At 40.7% G+C, this 10996-nt stretch overlaps 2 protein-coding genes across 2 annotated transcripts; both read right to left on the bottom strand.

Annotated features, from left to right (window-relative positions):
* Positions 1-68: 68 nt before the first annotated feature.
* copb2 (COPI coat complex subunit beta 2) lies at positions 69-7462 on the bottom strand. The gene is made up of 22 exons (XM_084913610.1): positions 7333-7462; positions 6762-6899; positions 6543-6629; positions 5754-5880; positions 5445-5593; positions 4797-4943; positions 4576-4675; positions 4329-4471; positions 3960-4159; positions 3714-3824; positions 3533-3621; positions 3325-3431; positions 2945-3088; positions 2696-2826; positions 2306-2513; positions 2074-2184; positions 1734-1948; positions 1476-1614; positions 1241-1378; positions 990-1067; positions 704-832; positions 69-521 (listed from the first exon to the last, which is right to left on the bottom strand). The coding sequence occupies exons 1-22, from the start codon at positions 7333-7335 to the stop codon at positions 426-428; spliced, it is 2790 nt and encodes a 929-aa protein (XP_084769736.1). The 5' UTR covers positions 7336-7462; the 3' UTR covers positions 69-425.
* A 414-nt stretch (positions 7463-7876) lies between these two features.
* On the bottom strand, positions 7877-10944 carry rbp2b (retinol binding protein 2b, cellular). The gene is made up of 4 exons (XM_084912576.1): positions 10814-10944; positions 9493-9671; positions 8833-8934; positions 7877-8011 (listed from the first exon to the last, which is right to left on the bottom strand). Exons 1-4 carry the CDS (start codon positions 10908-10910, stop codon positions 7958-7960), a joined length of 432 nt encoding a protein of 143 aa, XP_084768702.1. The 5' UTR covers positions 10911-10944; the 3' UTR covers positions 7877-7957.
* Between the last annotated feature and the right edge of the window lie 52 nt (positions 10945-10996).

Below are 10996 nucleotides of genomic sequence, written 5' to 3'. Positions count from 1 at the left end.
ATTATTAAAAGCTGCATTTGTTATTTTTTGCGATAACTATCAAGAGTAAGACGCTCTTTAGTCAAATGTGAATATGTACAGAAACCAGTTTATTGGACTGAATGAATGTTCACTTGCCACAACAGAAAAAAAGCAAAACAAAAAGCAAAGAGTAATAAAATACAGCCCAGTGGACAGTTTTTCTGAAATTCTCAAACAATAAATGGTTTACAAAATGAGGGAGTCTGTCTACTTTTCTTCTGTGGATAAAACATCACTGATATCATGATCTGCCACTCAAACACTGCAGTAGGCGGATATGACAATATAACATTTTTAAGGACAAATACAAAAGAAAAAAAAGTGGGGAAAAGGGATTTGGTCTCTCTTTTTCTTTTAAATATGCCCTATAGAGTGCTTGGGAGCAGACTGTTGGCAGGTCTCAATCAATCATCGAGAAAGTCATCATCAAGGTTAACATCTGTGGTGTCAATGTCATCCAGCTCCATGTTGTCCAGGTCCACCTCGAGCTCATCCAGAGTCTAGGACGGAACATTAAACAATGTTCCAGCTGAATTTTCATTTGATTTTACTTCATCAACTAAGAACAGTATGTGCTACAAGTTGTTCTGTATGAATAAAACCTAAGTCATCACTTCCACACTAGAAGAGGGATTGATTGTGACCGCATAATAAATCAAAAATAAAGAGCAAAAGTCTTTACCTTATCTTTCTGTGAGAATTCATAGATTTCAGCCTCTTTCTCTTTCTCCACTTCTGCAGGAGGAGCAGGCTCAGGCTGTGAAGGTGTCACTGCAGCAATGGGAGCTGCTGCCTCCTCTTCATCTTGTGTCTGCCAAAAAAAGTGAATTAAATAAGGGAATTTTAAATTGTACTTGTCACTAATTTCTCCAGCTTTTATTCATTTTTACAGTCTACAGAAGCTACAGAACAATGAACAGTAATCAGGATAATACAAAAGTACTGAGATATCGATACTGTATGCAAACCTTAGAGACAGGAGGTAGGAAGGTTCCTTTGGGCTCGTATCCCTGGGCCTCTTCAAGAATGTTTCTGTCTTCATTGGGCTGAAAATGTCAGATACAAATTCAGAAGTGCTGCCATATTAGCGATAACACAGTTAATTTACCCAAAACTAAGCATCTTTTTTACTTAAGTCATCAAAGACTTTCAGTGAGTACTTTAATGACCGTCCCTCACTGCATAATTTAAGTATTTTGACCAAAGTCATTTAGCTTACTGTAACGAGTGGATAGTCTTTAGCAGGCCTGGTGGTGCCCAAGCAGGTTTCTCTCAGGTAGTGTTCAGCTGCAAAGGCTTCTTTCAGCCCGGGGAACAGATTCTCATACTCTGTAGGGTCTGCTAGGGATTCAGCCGCCTACAATGAAGATGCAGGTCATGACCAAGAACAGATATCTAGACTGATGCTGATTGAGTTTAACAACTAAAACAAAAATCTCAAAGATGTAACTAACCTTCTGGTTGACCTTGGCCAGATTCTCCCTCCATAATTTGACCACGCGGGACACCTGGCTGGGTAGGTAAGTGCGAGCCAGGAAGGCAGCTTCAGGTAGTCTGTTTGTTCTGATCAGAAGCTCCAAACACTGATCCAGTCTGTGGAGAAAGCACAGCAGCAAGGCATGAATTACCCTGGTAGCCTCATTTTCAGTGTGAACAACAACATGATTCTATTCCACAATTCGCCCCTGCAGGCTCGTACATGTCACACTTACTTTCCCTGAAGGAAGTAGGTCATGAAGGCTACATTGTTTTTGCCGTCCCTTTCTGCTCCTTCAGCCAGCTTGCCCACCATGACAGCATTACCGGAGGCTGTAGCGAGGAGGAGCAGGCCACCATAATCCTGGGCATGGTGCAGGCACTCTTGGGCCAGGCCAAACTGGCACTTACTGATAGCCAGCTCTGCTAGCTGCTTCCACTTCTGCTCTGACTGTAGAGAACAGAGTAAAAAATATCAGAAATGTACTGGACAGAAAACCTGATCCATTGTGACATCAATTTACAATTTAGGTCAAACCTTTGATACAGAGTTTGCGTTTGCTTCTGTGTCCTTACCTCTGCTTCTACAGCCAGCTGGTAAGCAATCTTCAACTCTCCCAGCTGCAAGGCTAACTCAAACCTGTGCTCAGGGTCTGTGGACACTGCCAGGGCCTGCTGCTTGAAACCCTGATGAGCCAAAGAAATTGAAACCTTAAGCATACTCACAACTCAAAAGACAACCATTAAAATAACCTAATAGACCAGTTTTCTACAGCTCATTCAAGATGAATGAATTGCCTTTGCTAACCTGTTTCTCCAGGAAGTGTGCCACCCTGGTCCTCTGCTCTTTAGGGATAGTGGGTAGCACCTTGTCAGCCATTCCAAAGTCCCGTCTCATTACAGCAGTCTGGTACTCCAGGACGGAGACAAGCAGGGAGTAGCTGACGATATTGAGCTCCTTGTCTCCCAGATACAGACGGTCATCTTTAGGTATGTAACCCAGTAGGTACATGGTCCTGCAGAAAAGGAAGTAGGTGTGAAAAAGCACCAAGGCTAATTTTAGAGGCCGCTTATTCTTTTTGTAGATTACATATTTACTGTAATCATCTGCTGAGTTTCTGCATTGCTGGACTGTGTTTCTAATAAAGTCGGGAGAGCAATTCTATTCAACTTGAGGCTAAATAGTCTGTATTCTTACCTGTCCAAATGTGCAATTGTGACAATCTCTCCTCCAACGTAATAGTTGAGTCTGTTTACAGAGCTGGTGTAGATGAAGCAGTCTCCAACCCAGAGCCCAGTCTTGACAATCTCCTGGATCTCTCCCTGGACCTGAACATGTCATAAAAGGTCAAATATATTTCTTAGATCAAGTATTACATTATGCTAAGCTATTCTAAACACTGACTTCCAACAAAGGATGTGAATGCACTCACATCCACACACCTACCTCAAAGGCATCTTCAATACCATCCTCTGTCACTCCCTCGTTGTTCTCTTGGGAGGCAGCGACTTTATCTGCCAGGTAGCGCAGGATGAAGAAGGACTCCTCTGTGGCAATGCAGACCAGTTCACCAGAGTCTGACCAGAAGATCTGAAAAATATGAGAAAAAAGAAAGAAAAAGGTAACCCTACTAGAATTACTGGACAACAGCTTCTGGCAGTCACTCACTAACTTATTTATATAGGCCAGTGCTAAAAATAAGGTTAGAGAAGCACAAAAGTAATTTGTGGTGACTTCAATTAAAAATGCACAGAGTTTCCAGACTGATAAACAGGGACCAGGACTGAGAACAAATATCTAATTCAGTAGAAGAAAGCCAGTCTTACATGCTTGGGCTGGATCTCAATGCGGCGGATTAACTCTGTGTTCTCCCAGTCGTAAAATGCCAGGCCGTTCACCGACCTCACCCCAAGCAAGAAACCTCCATAGATACCTGTAGAGCAGAAATACAGGGAAAACGTCTGGTGAGAAAGACAGCCAACATACTTCCACTTCCAGTACCACAAATCCATCAGGCAGCTAAGATTTCATTACCTTCAGCTCCAAAGTCGGGCTTAAACGATTTCTTTTCTTTGAAGTTTTTAAAGATTTTGACGACACTGCTGCTTTCTCTGATGGCATATCTTTAACAAAGAAATACAGATGTTATTCAATAAGAGTAGCAAAGGATTAGGGCAAAGTTACGCTCAAGTTACGTTTTAAAATGTTCACTTACTCAGAAGAATCGTGTGCCCACACAAACTCCTGTGCTGAGCCGAAGCTCTTGTTTCTCAATGCCATAGCGGTGTAGATGATGTACTCTCCATCTCCACACACCACAACAAACCTGGTAAATGGAAAAACTGCAAATGAAGCTCCTCTGATAGAAATGTTATTATAAAATGACCAGAAACAAACATCTGTGATGCTCATTTCTGTGGATCTATAAAAAAAAAAAGGGCTGGACCGAGTGTATGTCTACCTTCCATTAGGGTTGTGCTGGATGGTTTGAGGGTAAATCTCACAGCTGCCCATGTCTTTGACAGCCAACGGTAGCCTCTCTCCATCCTTGATTTCGGCATCACCCATGGCCTTCAGGTTGGCCTGCTGTATTTCACTGTGTTTGGCCCAAATGATTTTGCCATTGGTGTCCATAGACATGGCCGGCTCCTCCCGACCCACCTATCCGGGAATGAATGACGGAAGAAGAAGATAGATTGGAAGAGGATGAAAATAGATTTAAGTTTTGAACACATAATTCATTTACAAAACATGATAACCTTGATAAAATTCAGCTATAAATGAGTAAATTTCAAGTTCATAGTGAGTCTGTCTTCTTCCTTTCCCTCACCTTGATAATGATGCTGCCTTCATCGTAGCCTAGCGCCACATTGTTGGAGCCCCTGAGACCCGACACACACCACACTCGCTCCATGCCATAGTTCAGTGTGCTCTCAAGGCGGTAAGTGCTCGAGTGCCAGATACGCACGGTCCCTGTAGAGGGAGAGAGAACACAGTGTGAAAAGCAATAATTAATGAGACGGCAAAAGATGCATTTTGTGGGTGCACAGGTGAGGATGAGAGGGATTCCTGCTCACCATCCTCTGATCCAGTAATGATGATGGGCAGCTCTGGGTGGAAACTGACGCAGGAGACATTTTGGGCGTGGCCCTCCAGAGTTTGAACACAGGTCTTGTTCTACAACACACAGCGACAAATGGGTGAAACACTCACATGCACACAATGCTAAACCAACTCTTCCAGCAGTAGCACAAGTAAATAATCACAACATTAGGAAAATCAAGTGAAATTCTCCTACTTGGTAGTCCCAGATCTTGACTTGGCGATCATCAGCCCCAGATATCAGGTAGGGCTTGTCTCCTCCACTGTAGTAATCAATACAATTTACTCCTTTCTCATGACCTTCCAAAGTGAAATTGGGAGATGAAGAGCCAAGCTGCCACACCTGTAAGAACCCCAAGAACATGACTACAAATACTTCAGGAACTTTTAACTACATATGTGTAATTTATAGTCATAAAGGAACCTACAATAGTGTATGACCCACAGTTCACAATCCACGGTGCAGATATACTATTCCTCCAGAACTTTCCAAAACATTTAGCTCCTAGGACTAATTTCCAGAAACCTTGAAGTGAAGTAAATATTGCTGTGGGATTTCACTATAGTATAAAACCTGAAAAGCAGACACTGGCCTGATGACATTTTAAAAAGAAAAAGCTATTTTACCACATAATTTTTGCGCACCATCACAAAATAATAAACATTTTACCTTAAATGCTGACAAGTTGATTTTTTTTAAGAGTATAAGCTCAAATTCCAACCGGATACTCTTGTCTGCATAAATGCTTAAAAGATCATGAACCTTCTCAAGTCTTACCACAGGAGACAGGACTCAGCTTTAGCAGAAGCAGAAGTGAGAAAATACAAAGCAAGAGGCTCCTACCTTAATTGTTCTGTCCAAGGAAGCACTGGCAAACTGATTGTTGTCCTTGGGGTTGATGACAATCTGCATAACATAATGAGTGTGACCCTCAAACACCTGGCTGCATGACCACTTCTTCTCCCAGTCCCAAAGCTTGATCAACATGTCATCTGCAATGACACAAAAACACAGTCATGCATGTGTGATCACATAAATACATTGAATAAAGACAATTCTTCATAGTATGATCTGTGAAGCAAGCGTATGCAGAATGCCACAGATTTACAAAAAAACTAAATGAAGAAAGAAATCATGCGTTTACTAGCGTACCGCTGCTGGTGAGGATGTATGGCTGGGTTGGATGGACAGCAATGCAACGAATGTAGTCGGAGTGTGCCTCAAACATGTGGACTCGCTCCAAGGTGTTGTAGTTGAACACACGGATCTGCATGTCATCCTACACAGGGATGATAAAAAAAGCTGAATTACTACTTGAAAACACATCATTTTAAGATTTTGACAACATTGGAAAATAGGATATGATCATGTGACTCCCTCAAAAACTTACTGCACATAACATATCAAACATAACAATATCCTTAAAAAAAATCACTGATGATTCGTATTTCTATACATGAGATCTGGGCAGACACAGGGAATGACCACAATAACAAAAAACTGAACTTCAATAAAAATACAGAAGACCCCCTACAGTAAGTGCTAGAGGAATATCTACTTTCTGAAATGACTGAGCTCTTTTTATATCTGCTGGATGATGCACAAGATTCTCTGGTGGCCAGTGGCATTCTCTATTCTGTTGTGTTTGATGGGGCAATAAGCTGATCCACAGGACCAGAAATGTTGCTGATTTGGAACTTGACACTCTGAAAGCAGTGTCAGAAAAGACGATGCTAAGTTATCGAGAATACTGGTCAATCGTTTTAACCCCATCCATGACAGTCACAAGAGCATGTTTTCATTTGCCATGTCTTGTTTATAATATCCATAACATTTTAAACTTTTTGGAGTATTTCATTTAACATACAGCACCTTTGAATTTGTCAGCTTTTTTTTTTTTCTGAGCTGTGATCCCAACAGAAACAAGTAAATATCACTCACCGCTCCTGTGATGACCCAGTTCTTCCTTGCCACAAATTTAGAAGCTCTGACAGGCAGGTCGCAAACTTCGAAAGTCTTGACAAGAGTCTGAAAAGAGAGCCGACTTATAGTTTGCAACATATGGATGCGACACATCAGTGATCATCTATATGGATGTGAAGTCAGTAGTCTTTTTTTTTATATAAGCAATTTGGCACGACTGTCACACTGGCTTCGTACCTGAGTTTCATGGTTCCAAACACAGACGCTGCCGTTGTACAAACTAGCCAGCATCCATGGCTCAGTTGGGTGAAGGTCCACACTCTTCACCCGGTCTGACCTGGCTGTCAACCTCCGCTTAATGTCCAGCCTCAGAGGCTGAAAAGACGGAAAGAGATCATTGTTTCCAAGCGCTGTTACAGGTGTTATATTGAACTTAAAGTGTATCTTAAAAGCAATGAAGCTTTAAACAACAACTGGTAGAAAAACCAAAGCATCGATTAGCAGCTAGCATTCAACTCAATACATTTCGTTTAATCAAGCTAAACCTGTAACTGTGCATCCGTTAGTAATAACTGCGCAACTAACTCAACACAAATGTACCCACATGCTAACACTGGAAAAAAAAGCTTAGGTTGGAAATCCTAAAAAGCCGTAAGCTACAAGCTCTCGTGCTAACTCAAGCTAATTAGCCGCTAAGCTAGCTGCAAGATATTATTATTTGACATTGATTCACGGCTCTTTTTAAAACAAATAAGTTGGCATGTATACAAACAAAAACACACTCTGGGATGTTTAAAATGCCTCCTACCATGTTTTGTCCCCGTGTTGTCACAATAAAATCAGAGAAATGTGTTGCGAACAGTTTCAATCGGGGTCCAAATGTTGCGTTTTTCCAGTGAACAGCCTAGTGGACACTGACGTGGAACTTCCTGAAACGCAATCTCGCGTGAGTTGAGCCGTACAAGTGCTGACGTGACCACATCCGTGAGCTTTGCTGCAGTCAGTCGTCAGGCTGCCACGGTGTCATTCTATGCTGTGTGTAAAGACTATATCCTATGTCTATTTTTATTCTATTATATCAGTTGCTATACAAATATAACTTCACCACCATCCATGGTTAGCCTATAAGATCAACAGGGCGCCTTTCCAATGTCATATTTTAAGATGAGTAATTTGTTGTCAATTATTTGTTTCAAAAGCAACATGAAAATTGTCCTAACCTTGTTGTCAGCTCAGTCTTATGTCCGTTTTATAATAAAAATGTAAAAATATGTAATTTTTTCTCCATTACTATCACATCATTGTTGTTGTTAGATAGATAGATAGATAGATAGATAGATACAATATGGTTCTCAAAGCATCTTTATTCATCGATTCATTCTGCTCATATATTTAACAAAACATGTCACGTTCATTTAGAAACATTGACTTTATTATTCTTTTCTCTTGAACACCTGACGACAAACTACACCTTCACATGTCAGCTCCTGTGGAGGAAGAGAAATCTGTTAATGTTATTCAGCAGAGGGGTCAAAAGAACATTAAGTAATGTTATAGCTGGCCATTTTATACTTAACAGTCACATCCTGATTATACAACACCTCCCACTAATGCAGTGGTTCCCAAACTTTTTTTTGCTAGGGCCCTCTTTGTTTTACAAGCAAAATGGGTTTAAAAACATAAACAACTGTAAGATACTGTTTGTCCGGGATTTGAACAGGGGGAACAAATTGTGGCAGGATCAGCCTGATATTATTTGTATCCCGCTGTAACTTTACTGTATAAAGAGCTAACATCTCCAAAATGTCAGGAGTAGTTAGTCATTACAACAAGTGTTTGTGAACTAAAAATCAAGAATGTGGGATACTGTTTGTCCATGATTTGAAGAGCCCAGCGTGTGCTCCCAACGAAGGGAAAACCAGTTCTGCAGGGGAGACCTACCTTGGCACTTGTGCAGGTGAAACCAAAGGGAGGATATGCTTCATCATATTTTCTAGTCTTTGGCTTAGAATGAAGTTGGTTTGGAAACATATATAACTATGCTTCATCTCCTGCTTTGCGTTTGAGTGGGCGCCCCGTGCTAGCAGTGTCCAAGCGTTTTGTTTTTTTTTCCCTTTTCATACCGCGCCCCCCCCTGCAATGGCTCTGCGCCCGACCTAGGGGGCGGGCCCCACACTTTGGGAAGCTCTGCACTAATGGGACACATTTCTTTATTATAATTCAGCACAAGCTCAGTCTCAAATCTTTCAAAAAAAAAAAAATACAAATAAAAATAAAAATCTAAATATCAGAAGCACTGTTAGCCCACCAGGTAGAGTTTGTCTCCTTCAGTCCAGTGCTTCCAGCCACGGTTGGCCTTCTCGCCTTTCTGAGTGCACACAAGCTTGTCCCCATCCCACTTCACCAGACTCTGAAGACAACAGTTAAACAGTTAAGCCAGTTTTTAGCTGGCGTAATGTAATTTTGTCTGAACATTGTGATAAGGAATTTCATGTTCAGATAAGCTTATATCACTGCTGCTCACATGCTCGGATTTATAACCCGAAGGCTAATGAACACTAACCAGCTTATCCTTGCTTTTATGCTAGTTTTTTAGCACTGACTTATCATAGGCCTATTTGCTCATTTTTTAAAACATTAAAGCATCAGCTAGTGCAGAGTATTAAATGAAACTTGACACTGATAAGCTTATAAATCAGTCTGAAATATACAGGACTGAATACTAATTACAGATATATGAAATGAATCACCAGTGTGTGTGAACGTGTGTGTGAATGGGTGGATGACAGGTTGTATAAAGCGCTTTGGGGTCCTTAGGGACTAGAAAAGCGCTATACAAATACAGGCCATTTACCATTTACCATGAAAGATGGATTCATTTTTTTAAGAACCTTTTGTTTCAGGTATACCCTGGACACACATGGGCAAGGACTGACTTATCACATCTGGACTCCAGTGGTTATCTTACCTTGACATTTCTGTTGTCTAGTCCCTTGGTGTACTCATCAAACTCCACCCCTACAGTGAAGGCCAGCTCATAATTCCTAAAGGTGCTCAGTGTTTTGAAGTCAAACTTGTCCCCATCTTGGAAAACCACTTTGGTCTGAGATAGGGAGATGGCAATTTTCCTTGTAGCAAAGTCAATATCTAGGAGCAGATTACAGAAGATTGTTCAGGCTGTATCTGAAGAGGAACAGATGATGAAGTGCGGATGAACTGTGGTAACTCCTTAGTTACATATTAGTAATATAGCTAGCTGCGATTTTATATGTTGCGGTGATGTGAAAAAGTATTTGCCCTCTTCCTGATTTCTTATTTTTTCCATATTTTTCACACTTGTTTCAGATCATAGACAAAGAAAACCTGAATAAATGCAAAATGCTGTTTCTGAATGATGAAGAAAGAGGATAAGGATCAAAGCTGGTCCTATGTTAAATTAAATTTTTTGGGAAGGTTTTAGTCTCGTTACATATGGAATAAAACTAACACAGCATTGTACTGAAAGTACAACAAACCAACAGTTAAACATGGTGGTGGTAGTGTGATGGTCGGTGGCTGCTTTGCTGCTTCAGGACTTGGACGCTGATAAAAACCATGGTTTTAAATGATAAAACCACGAATTCTGCTCTCTACCAGAAACTCCTGAATATCTGACCATTAGTTTGTGTCCTGAAGCTCAAGAGCACTTGGGTTATGCAGCGGGTAATGATCTGAAACATACCAGTAAGTCCACCTCTGAATGTCTCAAACAGGCCATTCATGCTTGAAAATCCTCCAGGGTAGCTGAATTTAAACAATTCTGCAAAGAAGAGCGGGCTGGGATGTGAAGAGTCTTTGCCAGCTATTGCATTAATTCTGTACTTGCTGCCAAGCGTGGCACAACCATTTATTAGACTTAAGGGGCAATTACCTTTTAACATGTTTGGATGACTGTTTTTCCCTTAATAGATAAGATAATTTTTTAAAAACTGGATTTCATTTTTACTCATGTTACCTTTGTCTAATATTAATTATTCATTGATGATCTGAAACATCTAAGTGTGACAACTAGGCAACAATTTAAGAAATCAGGAAGGGGGCAAATACTTTTTCACAGCATAATATGTATGTATGATGTATAATCACACTCAGTTTTACTCAACAAGAATCTGTAGTAAGTAGCTCAAAATTAGACGGTTGTTCTGTTAAGAAAAAGATTAAAAGTATTAAAATCTTTTAATCTTTCTTTAATCATATAACTAAGACATTTTAGTCTAAAATTGAACATATCAGGATGTAAGTTTTCTTACTCAGTACTTTCAAGTAATCCTCAAATTTCTCACTGGATTCCAGTATCCATTTTCCACTAAAGTCTGCTGGCATGGCTGCAGCTGGTGAAGCTGACATGTGACTGAAGAGTGTAGGGAATGGGGAAGAGGGGGGCTTTTATATGAGTGGGGGGCACGGGGGCAGAGTGCAACTGATAAGTGAGT

This window comes from Perissodus microlepis, chromosome 18, assembly GCF_051167445.1.
Source record: "Perissodus microlepis isolate ML-2025 ecotype Zambia chromosome 18, ASM5116744v1, whole genome shotgun sequence".
Taxonomy (NCBI): Eukaryota; Metazoa; Chordata; class Actinopteri; order Cichliformes; family Cichlidae; genus Perissodus; species Perissodus microlepis.
This window is presented reverse-complemented; position numbering and strand designations above follow the sequence as displayed.